The sequence below is a fragment of the Amblyomma mixtum genome, chromosome 2, assembly GCF_055824585.1.
Source record: "Amblyomma mixtum isolate Tamu chromosome 2, ASM5582458v1, whole genome shotgun sequence".
In the NCBI taxonomy this organism is placed as follows: Eukaryota; Metazoa; Arthropoda; class Arachnida; order Ixodida; family Ixodidae; genus Amblyomma; species Amblyomma mixtum.
The window spans coordinates 282,513,395-282,525,441 of record NC_143013.1 but is presented as its reverse complement, the minus strand read 5'-3'; the positions used below and the strand labels follow the sequence as shown (position 1 = coordinate 282,525,441).

Sequence of the window (12,047 nt, the reverse complement as noted above, 5' to 3'; positions counted from 1 at the left end):
ATTATTCCGGAGATCTCCACTATGGCACCTCTTCTTTTTCTTTCTTTCAGTTCCACCTTCCTCCCTTCCCTTACGGCGCGGTTTAGGTGTCCGCCAAGATATGTGAGACAGATACGGCGCCATTTTCTTTCCCAAAAAAAAGCCAATATGATAGAAACAACACTTTTCAGCTTTCAAGGTGACTCATCTCGAAGGATAAGGATACCAAATGCCCTGCTGATGGCAAAAGGAGCTAACTAAAGTGCAATAATTAACGCTATTGATTTCAAACGGCAATACACGTCTTTACATTGCCTTCAAGGACAGGAAACAAGGTAAACAAAGACGTGCTTCAGTACCCAGCTAATTAGATTGAGGCTGAGAGGGAAAGAGATAGAAGAAACTTTATTTGATGAAAAAAGTTCTGTCCTGGTTGAGGACATCAGTTTGCTACTTTCCAATAAATCTCTACTGCGTACCTTGCGTACCCACTGCTGAGTATAATAGTCAGCTGAATGTGTTCTTCACTACATAACGGAGTAGAAAAATAATAAGAAGAGCTTATTCGAATTAAAAACATTTTCGATTAAAAGTTACTCTTGTGCTGAGCGTAACTTTTACTTAGAGCAGTTGCTGGCTGCACTTGAGGCGTCCTTGGCATGTATTAATCTTTTCTTACGTGTATTTATTTCATTCCAAGGTAATTTTCACAGTCATCGCTCCAACGATAAGCGGAAAGCCGCTTATGCTAAAGAGATTCTTCGAATACAGTTAAGTCATTACTTCTGGCATTGATGACCACTTGTCCTCATTACTTATGCGCTTCTATTTGCATACGCTGAAAAGGGTCCAAGTATGTAGCAATGAACGACGATGCTCTTTCGATGTCCTTTAAACTACATCGATTTGCAGCCAAGCTAGTCGTCACGCTGCGACTCCGTGCATTGAAACAATTAGGTAGGGCTTTTGAGTGCATGTCTTCGTCGTCTCTAAAGAGGTTGTGTAGTTGTTACAAGAAAACTTGCTCGATCAAGTTCAAAGAGGAAGAACGAAGAGGACATGCAAATAAGTTGCCAGCACGCTCTGTCGATTGATTTCTCAAAATTGGCACAGAAAATTTATTGATCATTCCAGTTGTTCTCGAGAAACGTAAGGAATTCGCTCAGAGGCGAAGCCGATTCCTACTGGGAAAGGAAACCGGTTGACGCGATCTGCCGCTCACCTGCCGATATGAACCCGTTGCACGTATTTATCGGCTCCGTGTGCTTGATATGCTTTCTGTATCAGTTCTACAGCGCGCTCGGCGTTTACCTCGAGTACAACTTCAGCGTCACCATGAACGAGCGTCAGCGCAATAATTACATCGTCTTTCCTGCAGTCACGGTGTGCGTCGATGGTTGGTGAGTGTAGTTCAGCGTACGTAGAACCATTGCGGAGAAATCTGCAATCAACTAAGTCTATGCTTGCTTCAAGACTCGCGTTTTGTAAAGATAACTGTGTGGAAGATTTTTTTCGATGCCCTCGAAAATCGTGGATAGATAGATCGGTCAATGATGCCATCTCAGACCAATGAATGTTGTGCGGGTCGATGGTCTAGTTAGCGAAAATAGTAACCAGTCAGAATAAGTCATCTATACGCAATTGTGATCCACATCGGTGTGGGCCACGTAGCATCAGTCACTGCATAACAAGATTAGATCTAGCCGGAAGCCAATTATTCTTTGTTTTCTTTTTGTCAGGAGATGTCGCTAATTCTCATATGTCATTTAGCGAGGCGTAAATGCGCAGGGCAGCGCAAGCGTCTCCCATACAAAGTTAGCACTCGAGAAAGTCTTCTGTTGCTTCCTTGCGGATCGATGTTAACAGAACAAGTATGCGGATGTATGTTTATGAGAACTGCCCTAGATTTTTAAAGTTAAATATTCGGGTAGTGACTAAGAGTGTTCTATTCATGTGCGCATTTTTGCAGAGCGAAGAATTTTCAGCGGCTCACTCTCTTTTTATTTTCTCTTTCGTCCGCAGGTTAAGCATCGATAAACTGTGCAAGTACAGGCCTAACAAGTGTAGTAAGCATGACATGGTAAGGCAGCTATGATAATTCAGGCCTTAAGAGAAAAAATTAACTCATGTTACTAGGCCACTGAGTTTGTTCCTTACTAATTAACAGCACTAGTGTATAGAGTATTTAGTACATCTAACAGTAAGAATTTGGCATAGAGGTTTTCCTTCTACTGGTACGGTCAAGCGCTTGGTGCGATTATCTCCCAAGATACAGGAAACACACCGTTACACTATTTTGGCATTTTATTACGGAAGCAAACTAATCTTGTAATGCTAATCATTGCCTTATACGAAGTACTTCCGTCGTTAAGTTGCTTTATCAACGCATATTTCTGCCCTGAATGGTTATTACCGCTAATCGAAACAAATACATGCGTCGTTTCGTGCTTACGGAATAAAATGCGTCATATATTTAAAATTATTTGCACTGCTCTCTAGGCACATGTCTTTGCACGTCTAAACTCGTCGCAGGTGTATGCTCCTGGGCTGTACATAGTCCAGGCGATTCCAGCACTGCGGAATGCAACGATGTTCCCTGCCCAGGAACTATTCGACTGCATCATGACGGCTGGCAAGCAACCATGTCCTGCTTTCAACTGTTCTGACAGGTGCTAATTATGCACTGCTCTTTGTTTTGTGCCGTCTCCTCATACTGTATAAAGGGAATAGTGTTTGTCAATCGGTTATTCAAACACAGCAGAAAACTCTGCGTTATGAATGACGCTAAAGCCTCAAGCCTCAATAGTAGGTCATTCCTGAATAAATGTTGATGAAACTTATGTTTAAATTGCTTATTTTCTTCCACGCCTGGCTAGCTTATCGTCCTATCGGGTACGAAACCAACACACACCTTTGTTTCTCCACGTCACGGTCCCTTTTGGGACTGTGATCAATACTGCAGAATCGAGAACACCTACTACAGGCGCCCGTCGCAGCAGTGCTTCACGCTCGACGTTAACGCTATCCCACAAGAGGAACACCCGTTCGAAGAATGCCCCAAGCAGTGGGAGTGGGGTGAGTGCACGTATTCTACCTCCGCTGACAATTTTCCTCGAGGAGGGGAGTAGTCACGTTTTTGTGTATGTGTGTGTGTGTGTGGGAGGGGGTGATTTGTCAGGGAGACTGTTCGTGAAAGATAATGCAGCACTGGATTCAGGGTCCCTCTGCATGCTGTTTTTGTAAAGCCACATACTATTAAGTCGTAAAGGGATAATTTGCATGATTTAATCCACCTTGCAGAGCTGGAACTGAGCTACGGATTTTCCAAGCGCGACACGATGATGCTACTCCCTCAGCGGGTGTACCCTCTGTTCGTGCACCAGACCGGACTCAGTCCGCCCGATCAGCTCTCTGCAGTGCAGCTGCTCCCGGGGAAAATCATGCACGCCACCGTCAAGCAGGTGAGAAGCATTTCTCTAAAAGCGCATATACCCAGCTATAGCTATGGTGAAGGTTGGATCTCGGGCACGGTGGGCGCATTTTCTGTTGAAGGGGGATTCGTCAGTACTCGCATTCCACTCAGACTTTGGTGCGCGTCCTAGGTGGTCGATATTACTCCGAAATTTTGAATCCGTCCCCTGCGCCATGGTTCTTACCTTACAGTGTTGCTTTGGAGTGTCCAGATAAATGAATGGATCGATCGATCGATTAATCAATCAATCAATCAATCAATCAATCAATCAATCAATCAATCAATCAATCAATCAATCAATAGTCTCCTATGACAGCTTCCATAGATGTGTGTTTGCTCGAAGTAACTGTTTGCTATGCAAATTAAAGGAAAAATTTTCCTGAAGCATGCATTTCGGTAAAGCGCAATTTTCTGGCAAAAAAAAAATTCATGCTTGACATCGCGATGATGAATGGTGAAAATGAAAAATCATGGATATGATGCCTTTTCGTCGCGTAAAGGCGAAAACTGAAGGGATCTTATTGTAGTGCGTCCATCATTTCACTTTCAGGCCGCCGCGTTGGCTCAGTAGTTATGTTGCTCTGCTGCTAACCCGAAAGAGGCGGGTTCGATCCCAGCCCCGGCGGTTGAATTTCGATGGAGGCGAGATTCTAGAGGCCCGTGTAGTAGAGTGCGATGTCAGTGCACGTTAAAAAACCCCAGGTTGTCGAAATTTCCGGAGTCCTTCACTACGGCGTCTCTCATAGCCTGAGCCGCTTTGGGACGTTAAGCCACCTAAACCAAACCATTTCACTTTCCTCCTTCCTTTGACGAATCGATATGAGAAACGCTTCAACGCGTGCCGCATGTTTTATTCGGCACGCAGCTTCGCACTTTCAGGCTTCCGGCGCCTTACAAAAGCAAGTGCACCGACTACAAGGCACTGGGTCCTTTCCCGGAGTTCAAGGGCATCCTAAACTACGACGTACGTATTTTAAACTTGCCGAAGTTTATATTTTTTTTATTTCTAAGACTTGCCATGTGGCACAAGATGGGGCGGTCAATACATACATGTATAAAAGGTCGTGTAGGCTATTTTCATCCAGAAACCTGAGCAAGCTCCGGCTTTTAGTGTTGCCTGCCAGCCATAGGGTGAAGTGGTTCTTTTCTTTTAGAGCCTTTTACCCTTGGTGCATGGATGGACATTCTATGCCACCTTAGAAGTCATCGTATTCACCGGGAACTTTTACCTATGTCTCCATAAAGTTTATGTTAATCTTCCAGGAGTACAAGACGATTATACCATATCTTTCCTACCGTTCAAGAACGGAAGATACAGTAGATGTACAGCATGCATGAAAACGTTGTGGTATATCACTGCAGGTTCTTCCGCGTTAACAAATCGATTAATGTAACCCTTCAATTCGCCCCAGTTTCCGAATTTCACGCCTAGCTTGTACAAGAGGATGCACCGACGTGGTTTCTGTGGCACGCCATAATTCATGACAGCCGCGCGATCAGCCATAAATCTTCTGTGACGACAGGCCCAGGAATTGTTAAATTCTAAAGGGAATCCCAGTTTTCGCAACTGTATTATGTGCGCGTCCTGGCGGTGTTGTCAGCTTTGCATGCAGAAGTGCGCCATGGAGTTGGAGGTGGTGCACTGCGGCTGCGTGCAGCTGACGCACGAGTTCACGGCCAGCTACCCGGCACCCACGTGTGACTTCGCCGTCACGGGTGAGCTTCTGTCTCCTTCCTACCATGCATGCGTAATGCCATTTCAATAACAAACACATGTGGCACTTAGCGGCCGATTTATTGAGCGAGCGCGAATTAGCAACCACCCTTGGAACCTTAACTGGAACGACGCGAAATCTTCACTGCGTTGAGGCGTAAGTGCTGAGGAGGAGAAAAGAATAAAGAGAACACCCGCCAACCATATGCAGGGTTGGTGGGAGTTTCCTGTCTTTAAAAACCTCTTTACCCAATCGATTCTGCCGATCATGCACCCCGTCCTTAAAGAGCCGTCCTTCTTAGCTGATGGAAGTGCTTCTATAGCAGGAGTAGCAGACATAGTCAAAGCGTCCAACTCCTAATCTTTTTTTTTTATAGTAGGGCTCTTAGAGCATCCTGAAATATTCCTTTCGTGGATATATGTGTTCCATATGTTTTTGTGATTTTCGCGCTACAGTTATGTCCCAAGAAAGAGACCAATTTTTCCAAGAGCTCGATTTAGTGAACATGCGTAAAGTTTGAGGAATCTGTAGGTGAGGAAGGTTTCATCTATGATACAAAGGCTGCCCCCTTTATTGTTATTGCTTTGCAGAAAGCTGCCAGGCAGAACTGGCCGCCAAAGGAAAGTATGACAAGTGCAAACGTGTTTGCGGACTACCCTGCGAGTGAGTGCATTTACCTGTTCTCTGCAGGCGCAGGTGCTTTATTTTGTGACGATGTTACGCGAATCAGAATATCAGAATGGCACACGAAGTGTTAACACAAGGAATTAAAGATTGAAGGAATACTTGCTCGTAAGCACCATCCGAACGAAGGCATACGGCAATGAATGTACATAGCTTTTCCAGGATATTCGCAGTTCATCATAGATTCGTCCTAGTGCGAAGCGAGGATTCTGAAAACCAAATGGCGTTGCCGCTTCGAGTTGCATGTTTATCAATTCGCCCTCGTTCTGCCAGGTGCTAGTCGTTTTGGTATAGCTAGGTATAGCTTTTGTTTGTATCTGTGTGGATGATCAGTGGTGGAGGTTAATAGGGATTTGATTTAAATACCTTGATTGAAGTACTTCGACCAGGATAATTTTCGTAAATATGATGAACAAAGATGGAAGATAAGAATTACATTCCCTTGATATAAGTTACTTTTGAGCCATTATCGGCTTTGCTAAATACAGCCGTGCAATTCCGCATTCCAGACTCGTGCTGCAATAGCCAGCGAGATTGTAATCGTGGTTACTTTTCAGTTCAGTGTACTAACTGACCGGCTAAATAGCAAAGTGCGTTAAGTTACAATTATAATTGAGTTAAGAATTTCTACATTCGCAGGACAGCAGAGGTATGCAAAAGCTTGGCTGAAATGTCACCGGAAAAAAAAAACGGCCAAATTTTACCCAAAATTCCGCAAAATTTTTTGTCGTTTTTGTCGTAGCAACATATTTTTTTCCTAGTATTGTAGTATTTTCGGTAGTTCTCTCTATAAGAGAAGGAACAGCACAATAACAGAAAATGCTGTTGTTTCTACAAAAATTTGTTTTTACTATAAACCCATGTGAAGAAATGCTACAAAAATTTTGCTGTCGCAACAGAAAATTTCTAGTTGTATTTTTCGACAGGGATATATATGTGCATATATTGCATGGTCTTAGTTGTTTTAAGATTTTCTACTGGTTAAGCTGCTTTTCTTTTATACCTATTTACTGTTAGATAGGAGCATGGTCAAGCCTCGGGCGAAGCCTCTTCTGTGCCTCCTCGGCCATTGCACGTGACAGTAATAAGACTTAACTGAACTGAACTAAAATTCATTTTATACTAAGGGAATAATGCTAATTTTTTACTAAGCGATTTATTCTATCTTTCCAGGCAGATCCATTACGACGTCCGTATATCCGCGATTTCCGATGAACAGGTTTGCATTTCTTTACACTCCTACACACCAGGTATTTAGAAGCAGAGAAATATCAGATGTAGGTCAGGACTAGAACAATGCGGATGCTTAGAGTATAAAAGAAATACGTATATTCCGTGGCATCAACAACGAATGGCACCACCATCTTGCAATATAGATGCCTCATTTAATATTCCGTCTCACAATTTGTTGAAATGCTTTGAAATGCAAGGTGCGAGTCCACTCATGTGGTCAGGACTGCGCAAGAAAAAATAGTGCCGTTGAGGGAGCCTCTTGTGCTCAAATTTCAGTGCTCGCTTATTTACGCGAACACAGTGCTCTTAACATCTCATCCGCCGCCGCGGTGGCTCAGCGGCTATGGTGCTCGGCTGCTGACCCGAAAGACGCGGGTTCGATCCCGGCCGCGGCGGCTAGAATTTCTTTGGAGGAGAAATTCTAGAGGCCCGTGTACTGTGCGATGTCAGTGCACGTTAAAGAACCCCAGGTGGTCGAAATTTCCGGAGCCCTTCACTACGGCGTCTCTCATAGCCTTAGTCGCTTTGGGACGTTAAACCCCATAAACCAAACCAAACCTAACATCTCACATTGTCCAACTGATTTTCATACCTACCGACGCTCCATATTGAAGGGAAGCGCCGCGCAGTGCCACACTGCGTAAGCACGATCTCGTTCCTCATTGGCTGGAACCACTTCAGTGTTAATACGTCGTGAGACAGAATACAGAAATGTGCGCAAGTGGTGTCATTAGTTATCTCAACTGTCGTGTTTTGATCGCTGTACAGACTGTTTGCCAAAAATGTCAAGCGTGTTCGACGAGCACTCGTTCGTCGTTTGGCCACCGTTATACACTTATCGTCAGTTTGTAGTTAATGATCGATTATTTTATTTTATTTTGTTTGTTTTATATAGCCGATTATCCCTCCGCACGTTAAAGCTTAGCGCTGATAGGCTGTAGACCACCATGCACTATTCGCTTCGATCCCCTATGTGAGAGAGGTTTAGGGTCCTGATCTGTCATCACATACTGTGCGCGCATTTCTTTATTTACAGGGCCCTGCTCAAGATACGAGGTACGTCACTTTGCATTCGACTTGGTAGCGCTTGAAAGTAGACATATCTTAATCGATGGAGTATTTCCTGGATGCATCTATTGTCTCATTAAAACTAGTTCATGACACGGTTGTAAACGATACACAAGCACTTTTATAACCACTTGACTGTAAAAGATATATGGTAGCAGTTTAGTAGTCAGTCTTAGCAAACCGTAGCGAACTGATGTCGCATTTAATCTTTTCCAATGAAAGGCACGGCGGCAAAATTTACAGAACCGACTTTACAAGTTTAAGTATTTCTGTTCTCGTTAAGTTTCTGTGCCGGAATAGCGACGTCTGTGGAGCTTTACGCGTTTGCGTGAAAATACCGAGCGAGAATATAGTATAAAAGACAAGCGCTCATACAGAAGTGTATTGAAGTGTATTACAATTGTCACCCGCAGAAATTACGACCGTAAATTCTAACATCAAACACTTTTAAGGGGTAAGAAAATAGGCGATGAATTGATTTCCTATGTGTGCTGTCTTTATTGCTTTCTTTGGCTGCTTGCTCATCTTTACTTTGGGTGCAGAGGAAAGTTGTTCACCCTGAAGCTGCGCTACCGGTCGGACATCGAGGAGCTCGTGCTGTACCAGCCGACGCTAACAGTTGAGTAAAGGCTTGCTCTGTTATTATACGTACACAGAGTTGATGTCAACGAACTCTACAAGAACGTGATAAAATCATAAGCGAACAAAGCCCCATTCTTTGACTTTTAATTTTACTTTTACTTGTGTTCTTCTCTTTTTTTTTTCCAGGGTTCTTTTGTTTGTATCTTAAGTTTATTTTGTTCAAGAGTGTTTTTTAACGTTCAAGTTTGTTTATTTACTCCTCAGCGAGTGCGAATATAGAGAAGAAAAAGCTCACGGGAGCTTGCAGGTTTTCGAGCTCTGAAAAGGAAGGCTTGCGGAGAAAAATATTGTTTTTAATTAATTGACTGGTTGAAATTGCTCTCTTTTAGTAAAGCGAAGTGCACCCCGTAAAAATTTTACATGACTTCTCTAAACTACAGTCAGGATTTCTTTCGTAAGAATGACGCAGATAGAGGAACCTGGCTGAGTCTAACATTCACGCAAAGAATCTGCGTTTGTTCTTCTGCTCATTTCCGTCTTTACTTTCCAAATAGATGTGAAATATCTGTCTTATTTTTATGTTATAGCTTTTCGAAATGAATTACCCTTCCTTCCTACCTTCCACAGAGGACTGACATCTTTCCAAGCTAAAGCGTGTCCGCGGTAGCGTCAGCGTAAAATAGGTGACGACCTGAGCGCTGGGATCAAGACGATGCTGATCCTGCATCGGGGGTATAGGTGGTCAGAGAGGATAGTGAGTGGAGAGAAGGAGTATGGAGAAGCTATAAGTGGAGAATAGGGGAGAGGAAGACAGCGACCTCCCTACTACCAGGGGCTTGGATTCTACGAAGGATGAACGGCGCGTGCAAAACGTGTGCACACGACGAGCGACGTACTAACACACACTGTGCCGTAGGAATCGCATTGATCACCTGTGATTTTTTTTTTGTCCAATAAAGCGGGGCAACTTAATTCCGCATAAAGAAAAGGCCTTCAAACCTGAGTATACGTAAATGACACTTCGGGTACGCATCTCGCAGAGGATCGAGTTGCTCGCGTATGCTGGCGGCTACCTGGGCATATGGCTCGGTATGTCCGCACTCGGATTCCTCCTGGACTTTAACGGAAAGATCAAGACACACAGGTACGTCTTCTCTCTTTGGCCGCTGTAAGCACTTGTTGAAAAGGCGGGTACTTTGAGAAGTAACGCATGTAAAGTACTTTTCACAACGGTCGTTCCACAGAAGGCATTCTCTGAGCCAAATGCCGGAGTGTCGTGTGTCGTAGCCAGCAGCTCACTAGTTTATCAAACAACACGTTATGATCTTCGCGCGCGTGAGCCGAACGGGATATGTAGATGCGGCATGGGCGCTACCAAGGGTGCGACACCAACAGTCGTGTTAACCAGCAATGGGAATTGGAGTTGGCGCACTTTCGGCTCATGGTAGCCTGTACCGCTGTCACTTCACTTCGCCTCAGGACAGAGCGAGAAGTTTTTTTTTTTTTTTGCTAGCCTTTTTTAAAGTTGAAATAAGGTTCTTTGACCTTTATTACATTCGGTTTAAACTTTGTTGCTGCTATACCGCTGAAGCTTCAAGCTGGACTGGATGACGTGCGCAGAAAGCACAGTGGCTAAAGCGTTTGATAGCTGTCGAGGATTTCGTTCGGGTTGGGTAGAGGCCGCGGCAGCGACATTGCGACGCAGGCCAGATGACGGAGGTCTTCGTTCCAAAGCCTTACGCTACGGCGTGTCGCCTAGCTCGGCTCGTGACAATCCATTAACCTGTTTTCAGGGGCCAGCCAATCAACAGCCGATATCTCAAGCTGGGCTCGAGCTCGAACGGCACATGATTGACCTGCATTTTTTTTTTGTCGTATGCGAAAGAGACGGACACGAACCAATCACGGTTCGCTCCTTTGGTACTTGGGCCCCTACTCAGAAGGCGACAGCTTTAGCGCCACCTGTGTCCACAAATTTTGAGACAGAGTATGGAATGGTTTTCCTGCTATCCATTTAATTTTTTACTGGGGCTAAATAAAAGTTATCTCATGGTTAATTCGAGATCTTCAGCGTTTGCGAATGTTCTTTTAAAAAATCTAGTTCAAGTGATAACGCATGCGCGAAGTGTCTTTGAAGAGAAGGGTTCTGTGAAGAAAACAAAATACGTTTTCTTTTTTTCTAATTTCGCAGGCGGACATTAGACAAAACGCTCAACAAAATCTGCGCATACAAGTGCCGGAGCTTTGGGTATGCATCCATGTTTGATGTTTTTCTTCACTTGAAGTCTAGCTCGGCGGGCGAAGAGTGCATAACTCAATAACGAAGCAAAGACTTTTCATAGTTCTACCGCTCAATACGCGTAAAAATTGTTGGTAATACATAGGAACGCGACTCATGCAATTATTATCCATGGTCGCCTCCATGATTCAGAGACCACAAGTAGGCGGCTCCATTTATAGGCCTTTCCACGGCCCTTGGGAAAACCGGTTCTCTGGGCTGTGCGGAGAACGTGTGGAGCTTCACCTCCTCTCTTTCCTGTACTACGAGCACAGCCCAGTGCCCAATATGGCGGCGCCCATGGGCCTCTTTTTGAAATGTCCTACAGGTAGTGACCATACGTAACATAATTACAGGTCAATCACACTTAGAGGGAACACAGCTACGCGTGGCCACGTACCTGCGGAGTGCCATTGCATCTAACTCGTTCATGAATCAATGCAGAGTGGCGCACAAGACGGACATCGACGTGGTACTTCGTGTCATCTTCCCCTTTCCGCTGGTTTGCCACCGGCTTAATCGCAATAGCGCTGCGAGCGTGTGTGCAGCCACGCGGAGCCGTGTTCCCGCTAAGTGTAATTGACCCTGTACACCACGCTCGTATTAAAACAGCAATCACTTGACGCTTCCCTGCCCCCATCTTACTTTTTTCTTCGAACTAAACGACCTTTCCAGGCTTTAGACGTATAGGGTTGTGTACGGTTACATTTAAAGCAAAGCTTCCACCTTAAACATGGCAGTACGATTACAAAAGCGCACATAATATGCAATGTAGGGGATGCAAGAGGTGAGTAATCTATGGATGCGTGCCAACGAGGCATCCATAGATTAAGCATCCCTGCGCGCCTGTGCAGTTGCGTGCTCACGGGTGCTCCTTTTGAGTGCAGGTTGAAGAAAAAACAGCGGTGGACTGATCGTGTCATCAGCATCCGTTAAACGCCTCGATGAGTACGCGCCTCCGGCTCGAGAAGACTGCACTTCAAGAGGTAGAAAAAAACAGCGAGCGGTAGCAGGGCACTGTCACAGATCTTCAAGG

General features: G+C 44.6%; 1 protein-coding gene across 1 annotated transcript; it reads left to right on the top strand.

Annotated features, from left to right (window-relative positions):
• Positions 1-1,209: 1,209 nt before the first annotated feature.
• On the top strand, positions 1,210-10,584 carry LOC149364220 (uncharacterized). The gene is made up of 13 exons (XM_089568650.1): positions 1,210-1,379; positions 2,002-2,059; positions 2,512-2,648; positions 2,942-3,054; positions 3,280-3,440; positions 4,317-4,415; positions 5,053-5,167; positions 5,757-5,829; positions 7,024-7,069; positions 8,120-8,139; positions 8,694-8,769; positions 9,774-9,877; positions 10,527-10,584. The coding sequence occupies exons 1-13, from the start codon at positions 1,210-1,212 to the stop codon at positions 10,582-10,584; spliced, it is 1,230 nt and encodes a 409-aa protein (XP_089424776.1).
• Positions 10,585-12,047: the final 1,463 nt, after the last annotated feature.